Raw genomic sequence first — 21,243 nt, 5'->3', positions numbered from 1 at the left:
GTCAGACTACACCTCCCTATAGGGGTCAATGGATCGAGGAGTGAACGCTCCCAAGCACTGGGATACACAAACGTCATGTAGAATGAAATTGTAGTAGTAAATTCAATAACAAATACTTCTCTACTTTTACCCAAGTAGAATTTGAATGGAGGACTTTTACTTTTACCAGAGTAAAAGCATCTATCTGTGTACTTCTTCCACCCCATCCCTGGTCTTGAAGCCGACTGTTGCAAATGTATCATCATGGCTACTAACGGCTTTGTTGTTGCACTATGAATTGAAAATGGGGGACCCTGATGTAAACAAGACAAAAGTCTTTCTCTGGTCTGCATCCCCTTAACAATTGTGTGTATTGAGCCGTACTGTATTGTACCCATTCTGCAATCTGTTAAATCAAGTTTTCATTCATTCATTCATTCATTACAACGCTTCACGCATTCCGGGGGGGCAGGCCTGGACTGGCCATCTGGCATACCGCCCGGTGGGCCGACGCATAATTGGGCCGTTATGATTTATAAAAAAAAAAAAAAAAAACGATTTATAATAAATTTTTTCTTTTTTCTTTTTTGTGACTTTTTTATGTTTGGTCAACGACCGGCCCACTACTAGGCTGGGACGCGTGTACCTGTTCCGCAACAGTAAGTGACTTCCGGGGTAGGCCTGATTGGCCCCGACAGGCACGTGACGCGGCAAACTCAGGACGCGCAACGAGGCTGCTGAGAGCTGTCGCGCGGAAATAGGCTGTCTATTGCCATTCTCTAACACAAACTCTAACCTTAACCAGCTCCTTAACAGCGCCTAAACTTAACCGTTCTAACCTTAACCAACTCCGAAACAATGCCTAACCTTAACCTTAACCTTAACCATGCCTAACCTTAACCATAGAAAGAATATTGCCATTCTCTAAGACAAACTCTAACCTTAACCAGCTCCTTAACAGCGCCTAAACTTAACCGTTCTAACCTTAACCAACTCCGAAACAATGCCTAACCTTAACCTTAACCATGCCTAACCTTAACCGGCGAAAGAATACACGTAAAAAAAAAATCACGTTAAAAAAAAAAGATTTGATGGGATTCGAACTCACCAACAACGGACCGCAGGATCGCAGGACCGCTGCTCTGCCAGGTGAGCTATAGCGCCGAATGAGAGTCATGGCGTATTTGGACGGTTACGTAATTCCGTAAGCTCTGCCGCTCGGCTCCGCGGAGCGTGCCGCGCGGCAGAGAAAGTTGCGCGTCACGTGCCTGTCGGGGCCAATCAGGCCTACCCCGGAAGTCACTTACTGTTGCGGAACAGTTACACGTGGCTGGGACAGCGGCCCATTGGTACTGACTGACACTGGGCTGGCCCAATCACATATCTTACTAAGCACCCCCCCGCCAGTCGTGCAGGTACATGACTGAGAGGGGGGCTGGTACATGACTGAGAGGGGGCTGTGGTACATGACTGAGAGGGGGGCTGGTACATGACTGAGAGGGGGCTGTGGTACATGACTGAGAGGGGGCTGTGGTACATGACTGAGATGGGGCTGTGGTACATGACTGAGAGGGGGGCTGGTACATGACTGAGAGGGGGGCTGGTACATGACTGAGAGGGGGCTGTGGTACATGACTGAGAGGGGGGCTGGTACATGACTGAGAGGGGGCTGTGGTACATGACTGAGAGGGGGCTGTGGTACATGACTGAGATGGGGCTGTGGTACATGACTGAGAGGGGGCTGGTACATGACTGAGATGGGGCTGTGGTACATGACTGAGAGGGGGCTGTGGTACATGACTGAGAGGAGGCTGGTACATGACTGAGAGGAGGCTGTGGTACATGACTGAGAGGGGGGCTGGTACATGACTGAGAGGGGAGCTGGTACATGACTGAGAGGGGGCTGGTACATGACTGAGAGGGGGCTGGTACATGACTGAGAGGGGGCTGGTACATGACTGAGAGGGGGGCTGGTACATGACTGAGAGGGGGCTGTGGTACATGACTGAGAGGGGGCTGGTATACATGACTGAGAGGAGGCTGGTACATGACTGAGAGGAGGCTGTGGTACATGACTGAGAGGGGGGCTGGTACATGACTGAGAGGGGAGCTGGTACATGACTGAGAGGGGGCTGGTACATGACTGAGAGGGGGCTGGTACATGACTGAGAGGGGGCTGGTACATGACTGAGAGGGGGGCTGGTACATGACTGAGAGGAGGCTGGTACATGACTGAGAGGGGGCTGTGGTACATGACTGAGAGGGGGCTGTGGTACATGACTGAGAGGGGGCTGGTACATGACTGAGAGGGGGATGTGGTACATGACTGAGAGGGAGCTGTGGTACATGACTGAGATGGGGCTGTGATACATGACTGAGAGGGGGCTGGTACATGACTGAGATGGGGCTGTGGTACATGACTGAGAGGGGGCTGTGGTACATGACTGAGAGGGGGCTGTGGTACATGACTGAGATGGGGCTGTGGTACATGACTGAGAGGGGGCTGGTACATAACTGAGAGGGGGCTGGTACATGACTGAGAGGGGGCTGTGGTACATGACTGAGATGGGGCTGTGGTACATGACTGAGAGGGGGCTGTGGTACATGACTGAGAGGGGGCTGTGGTACATGACTGAGAGGGGGCTGGTACATGACTGAGAGGGGGCTGTGGTACATGACTGCGAGGGGGGCTGGTACATGACTGAGAGGGGGCTGTGGTACATGACTGAGAGGGGGCTGTGGTACATGACTGAGATGGGGCTGTGGTACATGACTGAGAGGGGGCTGGTACATGACTGAGATGGGGCTGTGGTACATGACTGAGAGGGGGCTGGTACATGACTGAGAGGGGGCTGGTACATCACTGAGATGGGGCTGGTACATGACTGAGAGGGGGCTATGGTACATGACTGAGATGGGGCTGGTACATGACTGAGAGGGGGGCTGTGGTACATGACTGAGATGGGGCTGGTACATGACTGAGAGGGGGCAGGTACATGACTGAGAGGGGGCTGGTACATGACTGAGAGGGGGCTGGTACATGACTGAGATGGGGCTGTGGTACATGACTGAGAGGGGGCTGTGGTACATGACTGAGAGGGGACTGTGGTACATGACTGAGATAGGGCTGGCTGGTACATGACTGAGAGGGGGCTGGTATATGACTGAGAGGGGGCTGTGGTACATGACTGAGAGGGGGCTGGTACATGACTGAGAGGGGGCTGGTACATGACTGAGAGGGGGCTGTGGTACATGACTGAGAGGGGGCTGGTTCATGACTGAGAGGGGGCTGGTACATGACTGAGAGGGGGCTGGTACATGACTGAGAGGGGGGCTGGTACATGACTGAGAGGAGGCTGGTACATGACTGAGAGGGGGCTGTGGTACATGACTGAGAGGGGGCTGTGGTACATGACTGAGAGGGGGCTGGTACATGACTGAGAGGGGGATGTGGTACATGACTGAGAGGGAGCTGTGGTACATGACTGAGATGGGGCTGTGATACATGACTGAGAGGGGGCTGGTACATGACTGAGATGGGGCTGTGGTACATGACTGAGAGGGGGCTGTGGTACATGACTGAGAGGGGGCTGTGGTACATGACTGAGATGGGGCTGTGGTACATGACTGAGAGGGGGCTGGTACATAACTGAGAGGGGGCTGGTACATGACTGAGAGGGGGCTGTGGTACATGACTGAGATGGGGCTGTGGTACATGACTGAGAGGGGGCTGTGGTACATGACTGAGAGGGGGCTGTGGTACATGACTGAGAGGGGGCTGGTACATGACTGAGAGGGGGCTGTGGTACATGACTGCGAGGGGGGCTGGTACATGACTGAGAGGGGGCTGTGGTACATGACTGAGAGGGGGCTGTGGTACATGACTGAGATGGGGCTGTGGTACATGACTGAGAGGGGGCTGGTACATGACTGAGATGGGGCTGTGGTACATGACTGAGAGGGGGCTGGTACATGACTGAGAGGGGGCTGGTACATGACTGAGATGGGGCTGGTACATGACTGAGAGGGGGCTATGGTACATGACTGAGATGGGGCTGGTACATGACTGAGAGGGGGGCTGTGGTACATGACTGAGATGGGGCTGGTACATGACTGAGAGGGGGCAGGTACATGACTGAGAGGGGGCTGGTACATGACTGAGAGGGGGCTGGTACATGACTGAGATGGGGCTGTGGTACATGACTGAGAGGGGGCTGTGGTACATGACTGAGAGGGGACTGTGGTACATGACTGAGATAGGGCTGGCTGGTACATGACTGAGAGGGGGCTGGTATATGACTGAGAGGGGGCTGTGGTACATGACTGAGAGGGGGCTGGTACATGACTGAGAGGGGGCTGGTACATGACTGAGAGGGGGCTGTGGTACATGACTGAGAGGGGGCTGGTTCATGACTGAGAGGGGGCTGGTATACATGACTGAGAGTGAAAGGGTTAACCTTCTGTATTGTCACAGTGAAAGGGTTAACCGTTTGGTAGTGCGGTAGTGAAAGGGTTAACCGTTTTGTAGTGTGGTAGTGAAAGGGTTAACCTTCTGTATTGTCACAGTGAAAGGGTTAACCGTGTTAGTGAAAGGGTTAACCTTCTGCAGTGTGGTAGTGAAAGGTTAACCCTCTGTAGTGTGGTAGTGAAAGGGTTAACCTTCTGTAGTGTGGTAGTGAAAGGTTAACCTTCTGTAGTGTGGTTGTGAAAGGTTATCTGTAGTGTGGTAGTGAAAGGGTTAACCTTCTGTAGTGTGGTAGTGAAAGGTTACCCTTCTGTAGTGTGGTAGTGAAAGGTTACCCTTCTGTAGTGTGGTAGTGAAAGGGTTAACCTTCTGTAGTGTGTTAGTGAAAGGTTACCCTTCTGTAGTGTGGTAGTGAAAGGTTAACCTTCTGTAGTGTGGTAGTAAAAGGTTAACCTTCTGTAGTGTGGTAGTGAAAGGTTAACCTTCTGTAGTGTGGTAGTGAAATGTTAACCTTCTGTAGTGTGGTAGTGAAATGTTAACCTGCTGTAGTGTGGTAGTGAAAGGTTAACCCTCTGTAGTGTGGTAGTGAAAGGTTAACCCTCTGTAGTGTGGTAGTAAAAGGTTAACCTTCTGTAGTGTGGTAGTGAAAGGTTAACCTTCTGTAGTGTGGTAGTAAAAGGTTAACCTTCTGTAGTGTGGTTGTGAAAGGTTAACCTTCTGTAGTGTGGTAGTGAAAGGGTTAACATTATGTAGTGTGGTAGTGAAAGGGTTAACATTATGTAGTGTGGTTGTGAAAGGGTTAATCAGGTGTGTTTGATGCAGAGAGGAAGCGACCAACGCTGTGGAGGAGAAGGCCCTGTTCCTCCAGAGAACATCTTCAATATTTCATAGAGTAATCAAACGTATTACTCATGTCTCAGAGCATTTTGTTTGCTTTAATATTTCATGAAAGACCTGTGTTTGGATTTGAATTTGACTATTCACCACTAAGTGTGTCTGACTCTCAACCACTAAGTGTGTCTGACTCTTAACCACTAAGTGTGTCTGACTCACTTTCAGTGCCAGCAGGGGGCGCACGATTTAGTGCTTGAATGCCCACCATCCACTTCAATGTTAGCGTTAATAACGCCTAATCTATGTTTTAAATGATGACTCAGCCCTGCTGGTCTCTGACAAGAACAAGTTGCAGGTAGAAAAAACCCTCAGCTCGGAACTAGGCAAAATCTGCACCTGGCTCGCTGATAACAAACTATCATTACAACTGGGAAAAACAGAGTCCATTCTCTTCGGTTCAAATAACAAACTCAGCAAGACCGACGGCTTCTCGGTTACAGTGGGTGACAATATTGTCACAAGGAAAGACGAAATTACCTAACTGGGTTCCATCCTAGAGGCAAATCTTTCCTGTGACAAAATGGCATCCAATGTAATAAAAAAAGTCAACCAACGAACTAGATTCTTGTACCGGATCTCCTCTCTGGTAAACAAGAATACCCTGAAGACTCTGGCAGGAGCACTCATTCAAGGGTACTACGACTATGCGTTCACCTCATGGTACCAAAGCACCTCAAAGGCGCTTAAAACAAGATTACAAACATCACAAAACAAACTGGTCAGACTACTACTTGACCTTACCCCCAGAACCCACCTCACCCCTGCCCACTTTGACTACCTAGGATGGCTTAGAGTAGACGACAGAGTACAGCAACTTGCAATGGGCCTGGTCTACAAGATACACTATACGACTAAGGTACCCATGTACATGTCAAAATACTTCCCAAAGGTCAGTGAATACCACAACCACTACACCAGAGGAAGCTCAACAAATCATGTTAAACCCAGATTCGGCTCAAACAAGGGACTAAACACGTTTCGCAATTATGCCACATCAATGTGGAACGCCCTACCCAAAGCTGTAAAGGAATGTTAATCCCTACCCACATTCAAAACCGCTCTTAAAGAGCACCTACGAAAGGCTGCAATTCGAAACTGGCCACCGTAAATGCCCAAAACCCCCACCACCTCCTAATAGACAGTCTCCTCCCCACCGCATGTATATATTCCCTCCCCGCCGTATGTATATTTCTCTCCCACCCACCCACCCCCTCCTAATGTACAGTCCCCTCCCCATCATATGTATATACTCTGTCAGGATCTAGGCGTAACAGTACTGTATATTTGAATACCGTTTATGTCACAAATGTATCAGTACTAAATACCTATATGTCCCTATGCCATAAATGTCATGTATGCTGTGTATGTCATAAATGTCTATATGAATTGAAAATGGGGGACCCTGATGTAAACAAGACAAACGTCTTTCTCAGGTCTGCATCCCCTTAACAATTGTGTGTATTGAGCCGTACTGTATTGTACCCATTCTGCAATCTGTTAAATAAAGTTTTCATTCATTCATTCATTCATTCATTCATGTGTCTAATCTGCCCGTCGCTTATCAATGACTCGTTTCCCAGTCAACATTGTCGAAGCGGATTGTTTTTTTATCGGTTCATTTTCGTTTTATAGCATTTTGAAAAGCCCTCGTTTTCAAGGAAAATAAAAAGATTCCATGATTCCTTACCTCAGATCAGATGTTCTCCAAAAAGATCATTCCAATTCCTGATTGCCATTCCAAAAATCGATCACTACTGTCTACTATCGATTGGCTACTGTGAATATATATTCCAGGCTGATTCCCGTTGCGCGATGACTTCCATGTTGAGCAGACAGCTTGCCAGCTCAGGGAGCCAGCTGGCTCCGCCTCTACATATCGACTGATCCCAGGTCAGTCTAAGCGACTGACGTGCAGTTACACAGGGATAGACGATAGGGGGCGCTTTTTTCCATTCTGAGCTGCTGGAGGAGCTGCTGTACCAACGGGAGACTCTGTTGATGAAATATGAAATCAGATCGCTAATAAAATAGAAAACGCTAATACACGTCGTGGGCATTCAGGCATTGGGCTGATAAAACGTCATATGACGTGATGGGCACTGAAAGTGTTAACCACTAAGTGTGTCTGACATGCTGGACCTCCAAAAGTCTTTCAACACCGTCAATCACTCCATTCTGATTGACAAGCTAAAAGCAATTGGTTTTGATAGTCTATCAGTGAGCTGGATGCAATCCTACCTGGAGGGGAGAGAACAGATGGTAGAGGTAAACGGTACCCTATCCCCCCCCCCTCCCAGTGAGCTGTGGTGTTCCACAAAGAAGCATACTAGGACCGCTACTGTTCCTAATTTATGTAAATGACATGTCATCAGCTTGTGACTGCAACTTGTTCCTGTTCGCGGACGACTCAGCCCTTGCTGGTCTCTGACAAGAACAAGTTGCAGGTTGAAAAAAGCCTCAGCTCTGAACTAGGCAGAATCTGCACCTGGCTCGTGACAAGAAACTATCATTACACATGGGCAAAACAGAGTCCATTCTCTTCGGTTCAAATAACAAACTCAGCAAGACCGACGGCTTCTCAGTTGCAGTGGGTGACAATATTGTCACAAGGAAAGATGAAATTACATACCTGGGTTCCATCCTAGAGGCAAGTCTTTCCTGTGACAAAATGGCATCCAATGTAATAAAAAAAAGTCAACCAACGAACAAGATTCTTGTACCGGATCTCCTCTCTGGTAAACAAGAATACAAGGTACTACGACTATGCTTGCACCTCATGGCACCAAATCAAAGGCACTAAAAACTAAATTACAAACATCACAAAACAAACTGGTCAGACTACTACTTGACTTTACTCCTAGAACCCACCTCACCCCTGCCCACTTTGACAACCTAGGATGGCTTAGAGTAGACGACAGAGTACAGCAACTTGCAATGGGCCTGGTCTACAAGATACACTACACCACCAAGGTACCCATGTACATGTCGAAATACTTCCCAAAGGTCAGTGAATTCCACGACCACAACACCAGAGGGAGCTCCACAAATCATGTTCAACCCAGATTCGGCTCAAACAAGGGACTGAACACATTTTGCAATTATGCCACAACAATGTGGAACGCCCTACCAATGTACAGTTTCCTCCCCTTCGGATGTATATATTTTTTATGATATCTTTTTACTACACAGTTCTGTATATCTGTATGTCTTGTATGGCATAAATGTCCTGATGAATTGAAAATGGGGGATCCCGGTGTAAACAAGACGAAAGTCTTTCTCTGGTCTGCATCCTCTTAGCAGTTGTTTTGTATTGAGCCATACTGTATTGTACCCGTTCTGCCATCTGTTAATAAAGTTTTCAATCAATCAATCAATCAATCAATCAATACATGTACCTCCCCTCCCCCCTCCCCCATGCTGCCCCAAATGTCCCCAAGGGGATCAATAAAGGAACATCTTATCTTATCTCATCTTATCGTAATCAAACGTGTTCTTCATGTCTCAGAGCAGAGCCCATGTTGTTTGCTTTAACATTTCAGATGAAAGATCCGGGTTAGATTTGTATTCGACTGTTCAGCCCCAAGGTATTGGGGCGTGACAACAATTTAATAATTCACATATATGAGTCTTTAATTAATATACATTGTAGTTATAAACATTTTACATCCGTGACTTACGGCTTCATGTTGCGTGGCTTGTTTGGATTAAAGTGTGATTATTAATACTCCATTCCCCTCACTGGCTCCCCGTCTCCTCCAGGATGGAATACAAGGTCTCCCTCCTCACCCATCAGTGCATCCACAGCAACGCCCCCTCCTCCTATCTAAAGGAGCTCATCGCTCCCCCGACCTCCACCCGCTCCCTCCTATCTAAAGGAGCTCATCGCTCCCCCCCCGACCTCCACCCGCTCCCTCCTATCTAAAGGAGCTCATCGCTCCCCCGACCTCCACCCGCTCCCTCCTCTCTAAAGGAGCTCATCGCTCCCCCCCCGACCTCCACCCGCTCCCTCCTATCTAAAGGAGCTCATCGCTCCCCCGACCTCCACCCGCTCCCTCCTATCTAAAAGAGCTCATCGCTCCCCCGACCTCCACCCGCTCCCTCCTATCTAAAGGAGCTCATCGCTCCCCCGACCTCCACCCGCTCCCTCCTATCTAAAGGAGCTCATCGCTCCCCCCCCGACCTCCACCCGCTCCCTCCTATCTAAAGGAGCTCATCGCTCCCCCCCCGACCTCCACCCGCTCCCTCCTATCTAAAGGAGCTCATCGCTCCCCCCCCGACCTCCACCCGCTCCCTCCTATCTAAAGGAGCTCATCGCTCCCCCGACCTCCACCCGCTCCCTCCTATCTAAAGGAGCTCATCGCTCCCCCGACCTCCACCCGCTCCCTCCTATCTAAAGGAGCTCATCGCTCCCCCCCCGACCTCCACCCGCTCCCTCCTATCTAAAGGAGCTCATCGCTCCCCCGACCTCCACCCGCTCCCTCCTATCTAAAGGAGCTCATCGCTCCCCCGACCTCCACCCGCTCCCTCCTATCTAAAGGAGCTCATCGCTCCCCCCCCGACCTCCACCCGCTCCCTCCTATCTAAAGGAGCTCATCGCTCCCCCGACCTCCACCCACTCCCTCCTATCTAAAGGAGTTCATCGCTCCCCCCCCGACCTCCACCCGCTCCCTCCTATCTAAAAGGAGCTCATCGCTCCCCCCCCGACCTCCACCCGCTCCCTCCGCTCTGGACACTCAAACACACTCCAACCCAAATACAGGACACACCTCTGCACCATGGGGGTGACCGGGCCTTCTGCTCAGCTGCTCCTCGGCTGTGGAACGCCCTCCCTGACCGTCTGAGAGCACCACAGTCCAGTGAGGTTTTTAAAAGGGGCCTAAAAACATTTATTTTTAACAAGGCATTTGCCTGAATTATTCTTTTACTATTATCTTTACTTTACTTTTTTTTATTTTTTTTTTAGGGTTAGGGTTAGGGTTAGGGTTAGGTTTTTTTTAGTCTGTATGTTTCTTCCATTGGTTGTTTTATTCATTTGAATTGTTTTTATTCATTTGACTTTTTGTCTTTATCTCCTGTAGCACTTTGAGATTTTCACAAATGTAAAGTGCGGTACAAATTGAATTTATTATTATTATTATTATTATTATTATTATTATTATTATTATTATTATTATTATTATTATTATTATTATTATTATTATTATTATTATTATTATTATTATTATTATTATTATTATTATTATTATTATTATTATTATTATTATTATTATTATTATTATTATTATTATTATTATTATTATTATTATTATTATTATTGTTGTTGTACTACTTGTCTCTTACTGTCCCATGCTGTACTCCTAGTGTCTTGTATTGTCTTTTATATCTTTCTAGGAACATCTTGCCCAGCAGGGACTGCCATTGAAAATCAGCCCGCCGGCTAAAACTGCCACATTCACAGACATGTTACTTCTTAATGTGCATTGTCCCTGAAAATTAATACATACAAATAGACTGCAATTAAATGTCCCTGGCTGTGAAAGAAGCCTAGAGCCAGTGCAGTTGCTTCAGTAATTATTCATACTGTGTAGGTCAAAGTGTGGTTTTGTCTCATGTCTCTCTCTCTCTCTTCCACCCTCACTCTCTATCTCTTCCACCCTCTCTCTCTCTCTTCCACCCTCTCTCTCTCTCTCTCTATCTCTCTCTCTCTCTCATCTCTCTCTCTCTCGCTCTCTCTTCCACCCTCTCTCTCATCTCCATCTCTCTCTCTCCCTTAGATTCCTCTCCCCCCTCTCTCTCTCTCATCTCTCATCTCTCTCTCTCTCTTCCACCCTCTCTCTCATCTCTCTCTCTCTCTCTGTGCGCATGCGTGTGTTTGGAGTTGGAGCGAGTGGTTGGAGTCGCGGAGTGAGTTTGCTGCTGTATAACTGCGGTGTGAGTGAGTTTTTCTAACTTTTCTATTTATATGTTGTTTGTCAAATTGTGAATTAGACTGTGGTTTATTTGATTGGTTGTGTGTTGGTGGTTAGCTGGTAGCGTTGTCAGTGTTCGCTGGGGCAGCTGTCTGCTGTCAGTGACATGGATTTCGCAAAGCTGACCAGGAAGCATGGCTTTAAGGTCTCGCCGGCATTTCCCTGCTCAGTGGAAGACTGTAGTCTGGCTGTTGCGAGGGTGGTGGGCGCTCCGAGCGTTAAATCTGCGGCAAGGATGAACGGGGGAGTCGTTTTCTTTGTGGATGATTTGTTGAAGGTGAATAAATTGTTAGTGGACGGGTTGGTGATCAATGACACATTCGTAGCGGTGATGCCGCTCACAACACCTGCGAAAAAGGTGACGTTGGCAAATGTTCCCCCGTTGATAGGCGATGAGCTTATATTGAGGGAACTCGCCAGATATGGGAAGATTGTATCTCCATTAAAGAAGATGTCTTCAGGGTTTAAAGCACCTGAATTACAGCATGTAGTTTCTCACAGAAGGCAGACGTTCATTATTATGAACAAACGTGAGGACGAGTTTGATCTTAATTTTAAAGTAATAATAGACGGGTTTGAGTATATTATTTTTGCGACGACACAGAATATGCGTTGTTTTGGGTGTGGAAGGGAGGGGCATCTAAGAAAAGCGTGAGAGAGCAGGGGGGCAAATGATGGGAAGAGCGCAACGAAGAAAGGAAGAACAGCTTGGGGTGTGAATCAAGGTGTTGAGGGGGGGGGGGGGGGGGGGGCAGGGGAAGAGGGGTGGTGGGGAGACTTCTGAGAAGGTTATTGTACCAGATAGAAGTGATAAAAACATGGAAGGCGTAGGAAAGGCTGGAGACGCAGTACAAGGAAAAAATGGTGGGGATGAAAATGTGGGGGGGGGGGGGGGGGGGGGGGTGGTAGAAGGGGCTTGTATCAGCCAGGACACGATAAATAGCCAGGAGAAGAGTGGACCTGTTGATGGCACAGAGGCAAAGGCCACAGGTGGTGAGGTCGGAGTGGAGGAAGGAGTGGTAGAGGATATTGACATGGGGGAGGAGGAAGACAAGCTGAAGGTCGTCAGGCAGAAGAGGAAGTCAGGAGTGGACGGATTAAGCTCTCAGGCTAAGAAAGCGGGTGTGGGCACAGTGATCAGTAGCACGCAGAGTACGCAGGAAGATATAGGGGAGGACTTGGATGGAGGCGATGGGAATGAGTCTGATGAGTGTGGCATCTGTAGATGCAAAAGCAGAACTTCCCTATAGTTTGTCCGGAATTAAAATGTTTTTAAGGGCAACAAAAAATAGGAAGGGTGAAAAAATAGGTACTATGGTTTTTATTAATATTTATGCGCCCGTGGTTGGTTCAGAGAGAGCTTTGTTTTTAAATGAGCTCAATGACACTCTGATGAGTTGTAATTCTGATGATTTTTTATTTCTGGGTGGTGATTTTAACTGCACTCAGAATAATTTTTTAGACAGGAATCACACTGAACCTCAGAGAATCACAGAGGATTTTAAATCAACTCATAGAAACGCATGATCTTGTAGACATTTGGAGAAGGTTAAATGACAACAAGAGACAATATACTTGGACTCATGTTAGAGAAAATGTAATTTCTCTAGCTAGGTTGGATAGGCCAAAAACCGCGCAACATGGAAAGAAATCGTCAGTGGCCTATGCTCCGGAGGGAGTGCAAAGGCTTAAGTCAAGTAAGTCAGGTTGGATAGGTTTTATTGTTTTAAACATCATTGTGGAGTTGTTAAGATGTGTAAAATTATGCCTGTAGGTTTTACTGATCATTCGTTGGTTTTAAGTGATGTTTTTATTTCAAGGGTAAAACCAAAGAGTGCATATTGGCACTTTAACTCCACATTACTGTGTGATGTTAATTTTAAGGAGACTTTTATTTTTTTTTGGAAAAGGTTTAAGGGTGAAAAACGGGATTTTATGTCCCTGAGGCAGTGGTGGGACTGTGGGAAAGTTAAAATAAAACAGTTATGTCAGCAATACACTCTTAATGTCACACGGGGCATTACAAGGTCAATGAGAGATCTAGAGGCTGAGATTGAGGGCCTTCAGAATATGGTTGAGTCCACACGGAGTCGAGGACATTTTGAGGTCCTAAAATCCAAGAAAAGTATGCTTAAAGATCTGCTAGGCATACAAGCACAGGGAGCATTGGTTCGGTCAAGGTTCCAAATTGCTAATTTGATGGATGCACATTCCAGTTTTTTTTTTGGTATGGAAAAGAAAAATGGGCATAGCCGTTTTCTGCACACTCTGCGTACGGCTGAAGGACGAGAGCTAATAGAGGACGGAGAGATTCGTCAGGAAGCTGTGAGTTTTTATTCACAGTTGTATAAAAGTGAACCGCTGTTTGATTCTTTTTGCGAGGGTCTTCCGAAGATCTCTGAGGAAGAGAATACCGGTCTTGGGGACCCTCTGGGTCTGAATGAACTGTACACTGCACTGCAGGGAATGGAGGGGGGGAAAGCCCCTGGCATTGATGGACTGACCATTGAGTTTTACAAAGCTTTCTGGGAGGAGATGGGTGAAGATCTGCTGGAGGTGCTCAATGAGAGTTTTGAGGAAATGTCCTTGCCTTTGAGCTGCAGGAGAGCGGTGATAACTTTGTTACCCAAGAAAGGAGATCTACAAGACATTAAGAACTGGCGGCCTGTTGCGATTCTCTGTTCGGATTACAAGCTCCTGTCGAAAGCCCTGGCCAACAGACTCAGGGAGGTGATTGGGGAAATCGTACATAAAGATCAAACATACTGTGTGCCTGGCAGATCCATTACAGACAATGTGTCTCTAGTTAGGGATGTTTTGGATGTCTCTAGTTCTTTAGGCTTAGATGTTGGGTTTATTTCACTGGACCAAGAAAAAGCTTTTGACAGGGTTGAGCACCTCTATCTTTGGAAGATTTTGGAGAGTTTTGGTCTCAGCCCGGGTCTTATAGCGATGATCAAAGTTTTGTACCAAGACATTAAGAGTGTATTGAAGATCAATGGGGGTTTGAGTGCTCCGTTCAATGTAGAACGTGGGGTCAGGCAAGGGTGTCCATTGTCAGGAATGTTGTACGCTATTTCCATTGAACCTCTACTGCATAAGATACGGGCTGAAATCTGCGGTCTGGTTTTACCAGGTTTGAAAAATGCACAGATATTATCTGCATATGCTGATGACGTTTTAATCCTGGTCACAAACCAAAAAGATGTTCATGTTCTAGGGGAATGTGTTAGTGATTTTAGTTTTTTAACAATGGCAAGGGTAAATTGGAAAAAGAGCGAGGCATTAACAGTGGGGAGGTGGTCTGGTGGTTTACCAGTCTTGTCAGGGGGCTTAAAATGGAAAAGAGGAGGTATCAAGTATCTGGGAATTTTTTTAGGTGATGAGGTAACAGTAAAAAAGAATTGGGAAGGGCTAATAGAAAAGATGAAAGGAAGAGTAGATAAATGGAAGTGGTTGTTACCAAAGATGTCCTTCAGAGGAAGGGTTTTGATAATAAACAACCTGGTAGCTTCTGCACTATGGCATCGTTTAGCTTGTATGGAGCCACCTAGTGGATTGATAAAAAGCGTGCAGATTCAGATCAGATTCAGATTCCTTTATTGAGCCATTTGTGTAAAACACATTGGTAATTGTTGCAGCAATACAGTGTATGCATTCCTTCTTTTTTCACAGTAAACAAACACCAACACAGACAAGAAACGAAAACAGTGCAGTGGGGGATTAATCAATAAATAAAATACATATTACAAGCCATCTTAGTTGATTTTTTTTGGGACAAGTTACACTGGGTACCTCAAGCTGTTCTTTTTTTGCCTATGGATGAGGGGGGGGGGGGCAAGGGTTAATACACTTAGAGAGTAGAATGGCAACCTTCCGTCTTCAGTTTGTACAAAAGTACCTCACTTATGCAGGCAATATTCTAGTGTGGAGGAATGTTGCAAGTGTAATTAAGGAGGGCAAATGGGTTCGGTGTTGATGCTGGTTTGTTTTTAATGGATGGTCATTTGTTAAATTTGTCAGAATTGTCTCCATTCTACAAAGGGGTTTTTAAAGCATGGAATTTATTTAAAAGAAAAGTGTCTGAACCTGCTCTTTCATTGTATTGGTTGTTGGGAGAACCTCTTGTCGGTGGGGCAAGATTGGACATTACGGACAGTTCAACACCAGGACTCAGACACATACTGAGCAAAAACGGAATAATCACGCTGGGGAAAATTGTGGATGTAGCTGGGCCAAGGTTAGAGGATGGACATGCTGTGGCTAAACTGCTAGGTCTGAATTCAGTTCGACAAATGGATTACATTTTAAAACGGTGGGCTGAAAGACTGTCGTTGGAAGAATTCAAACTTTTGAGGATGTACTGTGCGGGGGAGGAGATCCCAGATGAAGAGGACCCTTTTCCAGAGGTGGAACTTTATACAGATGTTAATGGTTGTTCTGGGCGCCTTTTGGATGAAACAGGTTCGAAAGGACTGGATTTATATACTGTCGGTGGTAAAGTTATTTACAAATGTTGTGTCAAAGCTCTCAACGCGGGCAAGCTAAATGGAAAAGAGGACTCTGTGTGGAGAAAACATTTTGATGTGGACTGTGTTTTAAGTCCAGGATGGAGAGCTTTGTACAAACTCCCATCAAAAAAAAAGAACTGGGGATTTACAGTGGAGGATTCTCCATGGAGCTGTTGCTGTAAATGCTTTTATTTCGGTTATGAATCCTAATGTTTCAAATGAATGTCCTTTCTGTGGTTGTGTGGAAAATATTTTCCATTGTTTTTTAGAGTGTGGGAGGCTTGAGCTTTTATTTGATACATTAAGAATCCTGTTTCTGTCTTTTAACGAGGAGTCGTCCAAGGCTGTTTTTATATTTGTTACGATTCGGCATGAAGAAGGACCCAATATGCGGTTAGACAGTATAAAGGAGACGGTGGTTGCTCTTCTCAACAGTGTTCTTTAATATAGAACTCAAGGCAGGAGCAAGGCAGGAATATAAACAATACAAAACAAAAGGCACAGCGGCGCTGGCGCTAACTACAAACACGGACTGTGATACGAAAACAAAGATGACAAAAACAGTATACAATATCACTTACTGACTCTAAGTACAACAGCAGGGCAAGGCATACAACAGCAAGGTACAAACGAACAGGTAACACGGATGTATGATGCCACAACAGGAAGTGGGAACAGGACAACCTAATATACTCAACCTAATTAACAATGATTACCAACGATCAACAGCTGGGGGAAGACACACTAGAACTGATACAATACAAAATACAATACAACCATCAAAGAACACACACAGGCTAAATACCAAAACACAGAATAAGAATACTAACACAGAACAAACCTAAACAGACAACACTTGTAATAAGGACACTAATTGCCACATTAGGACGTTATTGATTTGAACCAACATGTTCAGGGCTGAGTGCATTGTCTGCAGGTGGCCGCTGGTGGCTCCCTGCCTGGGACATTCTCTCTCCCAGGCATGAGTTGATCTTGGAGCGTTACAATATTTGGAGCTGGGTACAGGAGAAGCAATGCGTTTAAGTGGAAACTGTTAAATTTCCTGTTGGGTGAAGCAAAATTGGCAATTTATCTTACAAGGAAAAGCAAAATCGAGAGTGAGGTGGTTCAGGAGTTGACCAGTGTGTTTTTCAGCATTGGTAAGAGCAAGGGTCTGGATAGATTTTAGATTCTATAAAGAGATGAAAAATTTAGATACTTTTGTGGAACAGTGGTGTTACGAGGAGGTCATTTGCTCGGTGGTGGATGAGGGTTTGGTTTTCTGTGATGTTTTCATGTGAATGTACCATAGTTCTTTTTTTTGTGGTTTCATGGTTGTGTTGTTGGAGTTTGCGGTTTTTTTTTTGTGTTTGGTTTTGTTGCGATGTGAGGTATTTTGTTTTTGATTGTATACATTGTAGTATTGGTGTGTAAATAAATAAAGTTTTTTTATAAACTCAAAAGAATCTCTCTCTCTCTCTCTCTTCCACCCTCTCTCTCATCTCTCTCTCTCTCCCTTAGATTCCTCTCCCCCCCTCTCTCTCTCTCTCTCTCCCCTCGCCTACAGCTAGGATCCCTGTATAGGATGCTGTAGTCCCAGGACGGGGCGGGGGGGGGGGGGGGGGGGGGGGGGGGGGGCACAGCTGGGATACGGCATCCACATTCCACACAATTTCTTTTTTGAATTTTTAGTCTGTATGTTTCTTCCATTGGTTGTTTTATTCATTTGAATTGTTATTATTCATTTGACTTTTTACCTTTATCTCCTGTAGCACTTTGAGATTTTCACAAATGTAAAGTGCGGTACACATTTAATTTATTATTATTATTATTATTATTATTATTATTATTATTATTATTATTATTATTATTATTATTATTATTATTATTATTATTATTATTATTATTATTATTATTATTATTATTATTATTATTATTATTATTATTATTATTATTATTATTATTATTATTATTATTATTATTATTATTATTATTATTATTATTGTACTACTTGTTCTCTTACTGTCTCATGCTGTACTCCTAGTGTCTTGCAGGGGTGTAAAAAGTTACCAGAAATTATACTTAAGTGAAAGTATGGGTACCGTCTCAAAATCTGACTCAAGTAAAAGTCAAAGTATCTGGCTAAAAACACACTTGAGTAAAAGTCAAAAAGTCCTACTTTTAAATGTACTTAAGTACTAAAAAGTAAAAGTAATATATATATATATATTTTTTTAAAGGGATAGACCAGGGGTCTCAAAATCATTCCATCGTGGGCCAAGTTTTCATTTTAACTACACATTGCACCAGGTAGGTTAGTTGAAGAGGTGAGCCAATTAGTGAAATCATCAGCTGGTGTTTAGGCAAGGCTGGAATGAAACCAAGCAGACACTCTGCCCACAATGGAATGTGTTCTGCGATAGACAATGCTGGAATGAAAGAACAGAGGACATTTTCTTTGCATAAAAATTATTTAATGCACTTCTCCATTGAAGGTAAACTAACATGGACGGCATTCACATCACAGCATGAATAATATCACAATATTGGTACTACATTCTGTTGTGGAAGGACAGCTCATTCACTGAGAGACTTACACTGCATCAGGGTAAGACATTTTAAGTCATTTAGTAATATCTTTAAACTGAGACTTGATTGCTGACTTGACCAGCTGACTTGATTAAGGGGTGTGTTTAAAGCGGCCATTTTGTTTCCTTAAGTGCCCCATTAAAAGCTGCTTCCTGCTTAAAGACAGCACTTGTGTACTGAGTGTGATCTCAGAGCCCTGTCACTGCTTAAAAGCAGAACCTCAGCCTCTCCTGGAATCACTCTGTACTACATTCTGTTGTGGAAGGACAGCTCATTCACTGAGAGACTTACACTGCATCAGGGTAAGACATTTTAAGTCATTTAGTAATATCTTTAAACTGAGACTTGATTGCTGACTTGACCAGCTGACTTGATTAAGGGGCGTGTTTAAAGCGGCCATTTTGTTTCCTTAAGTGACCCATTAAAAGCTGCTTCCTGCTTAAAGACAGCACTTGTGTACTGAGTGTGATCTCAGAGCCCTGTCCCTGCTTAAAAGCAGAACCTCAGCCTCTCCTGGAATCACTCTGTACTACATTCTGTTGTGGAAGGACAGCTCATTCACTGAGAGACTTACACTGCATCAGGGTAAGACATTTTAAGTCATTTAGTAATATCTTTAAACTGAGACTTGATTGCTGACTTGACCAGCTGACTTGATTAAGGGGCGTGTTTTAAAGCGGCCATTTTGTTTCCTTAAGTGCCCCATTAAAAGCTGCTTCCTGCTTAAAGACAGCACTTGTGTACTGAGTGTGATCTCAGAGCCCTGTCACTGCTTAAAAGCAGAACCTCAGCCTCTCCTGGAATCACTCTGTACTACATTCTGTTGTGGAAGGACAGCTCATTCACTGAGAGACTTACACTGCATCAGGGTAAGACATTTTAAGTCATTTAGTAATATCTTTAAACTGAGACTTGATTGCTGACTTGACCAGCTGACTTGATTCAAGGGGCGTGTTTAAAGCGGCCATTTTGTTTCCTTAAGTGACCCATTAAAAGCTGCTTCCTGCTTAAAGACAGCACTTGTGTACTGAGTGTGATCTCAGAGCCCTGTCACTGCTTAAAAGCAGAACCTCAGCCTCTCCTGGAATCACTCTGTACTACATTCTGTTGTGGCAAGGACAGCTCATTCACTGAGAGACTTACACTGCATCAGGGTAAGACATTTTAAGTCATTTAGTAATATCTTTAAACTGAGACTTGATTGCTGACTTGACCAGCTGACTTGATTAAGGGGCGTGTTTTAAAGCGGCCATTTTGTTTCCTTAAGTGACCCATTAAAAGCTGCTTCCTGCTTAAAGACAGCACTTGTGTACTGAGTGTGATCTCAGAGCCCTGTCACTGCTTAAAAGCAGAACCTCAGCCTCTCCTGGAATCACTCTGTACTACATTCTGTTGTGGAAGGACAGCTCATTCACTGAGAGACTTACACTGCATCAGGGTAAGACATTTTAAGTCATTTAGTAATATCTTTAAACTGAGACTTGATTGCTGACTTGACCAGCTGACTTGATTAAGGGGCGTGTTTAAAGCGGCCATTTTGTTTCCTTAAGTGACCCATTAAGGGCCAGGTGTTAGAAAGCACTAATTAGTGATAGGGATTTAAAGGCCTGCTGGCTTAGCGTCAGCGAAGCGTCGAGAAACGAAGAGGGACAAAGAGGAGTTTTCCTGGAGTTATCCACTGAGGAATCCAGGGATCCACCCAGTGCTAAGTACATCATAATCCTATCTTACACTCCACTCTGAAAAATCTCCCTTTCCCTCCCACTCTGCTATTTCTCTACTTCCTCCCTGCCACTCTTGACACCACAATGTGTCTCATATCCACAATCTGCTCCCCCAGAACAGACTCAACCCACCCACTGCAGTTTGCTAGCAACCCGGCTAATCTATCCTACCCTCTTACAGCCACTAATACACCTGTCACAGTACAGGGAGGCCTATGGAATTGTCAATCAGCAGTCAAGAAAGCTGACTTCATTACTGCCTACGCCCATAGTCAAAATCTGCAGCTCCTGGCTCTAACTGAGACCTGGATAACCCCCAATAACTCATCAACACCTGCAGCATTATCTACAAACTATAACTTCACTCACACACCTCGACCTTCCAGGCGGGGTGGAGGCACTGGCCTCATGACATCTCCTTCATGGACTACAAACTTAACACCCCTCCCAGCACTGTCACTCTCCTCTTTTGAATATCATGCAGTATCTGTCTCTAATCCTTTCAATCTCACCATTGTTACACTCTACCGCCCTCCAGGTCCGCTCGATCACTTCACAGATGAGCTGGACATGCTTCTAAGCTCCTTACCGGAAGATGGTACCCCTCTCCTTCTATTGGGCGACTTCAACCTGCCTGACTCATCTCAGTCAGTCATAGTAGTCTCCCTCCTACAATCATTTGACCTGACTCCCACTGCCATGCCTCCCACCCACAAAGCAGGCAACTCCTTGGATCTCATATTTTCCCGTAACTCCAGCATCATTAACACCACGGTAACTCCCCTACATGTATCTGACCATTCCTTCATATCCTTCTCACTAACTCTCATGCTTAACCGAAAGGTCTTCACCCCAACTCAAACCGTCTCACTCAGACACAACCTGCCCTCCCTATCCCCCTCCACCCTCTCCTCTGACATACTATCCACTCTACCTTTGAGTGACACCTTCTCTGCTCTCTCCACAGAGATGGCAACCTCCACCCTCCTCTCAGCCCTTGCAACCTCCTTCGACAAGCTCTGTCCCCTCGTTGAGAAACCTGCCCGCCGTTCCCCACCCAGTCCATGGCTGACAGATCCAGTGAGAGAACAAAGACAGGTCCTGAGAGCAGC

General features: G+C 45.6%; 1 protein-coding gene across 1 annotated transcript in view; it reads left to right on the top strand.

Annotated features, from left to right (window-relative positions):
* Nucleotides 1–12,341: 12,341 nt before the first annotated feature.
* grm2a (glutamate receptor, metabotropic 2a) overlaps nucleotides 12,342–21,243 on the top strand; it is a gene marked incomplete at both ends in the record, with an annotated part of 21,382 nt that continues 12,480 nt past the window's right edge. Inside the window, one exon of the mRNA XM_084315479.1 lies at nucleotides 12,342–12,528. Within this exon, the coding sequence (XP_084171605.1) occupies nucleotides 12,342–12,528 (187 nt within the window). The remainder of the gene's footprint in view (nucleotides 12,529–21,243) is intronic.

The sequence above is a fragment of the Notolepis coatsorum genome, assembly GCF_963971535.1.
Source record: "Notolepis coatsorum genome assembly, chromosome: 6".
Taxonomy (NCBI): Eukaryota; Metazoa; Chordata; class Actinopteri; order Aulopiformes; family Paralepididae; genus Notolepis; species Notolepis coatsorum.
This window is presented reverse-complemented; position numbering and strand designations above follow the sequence as displayed.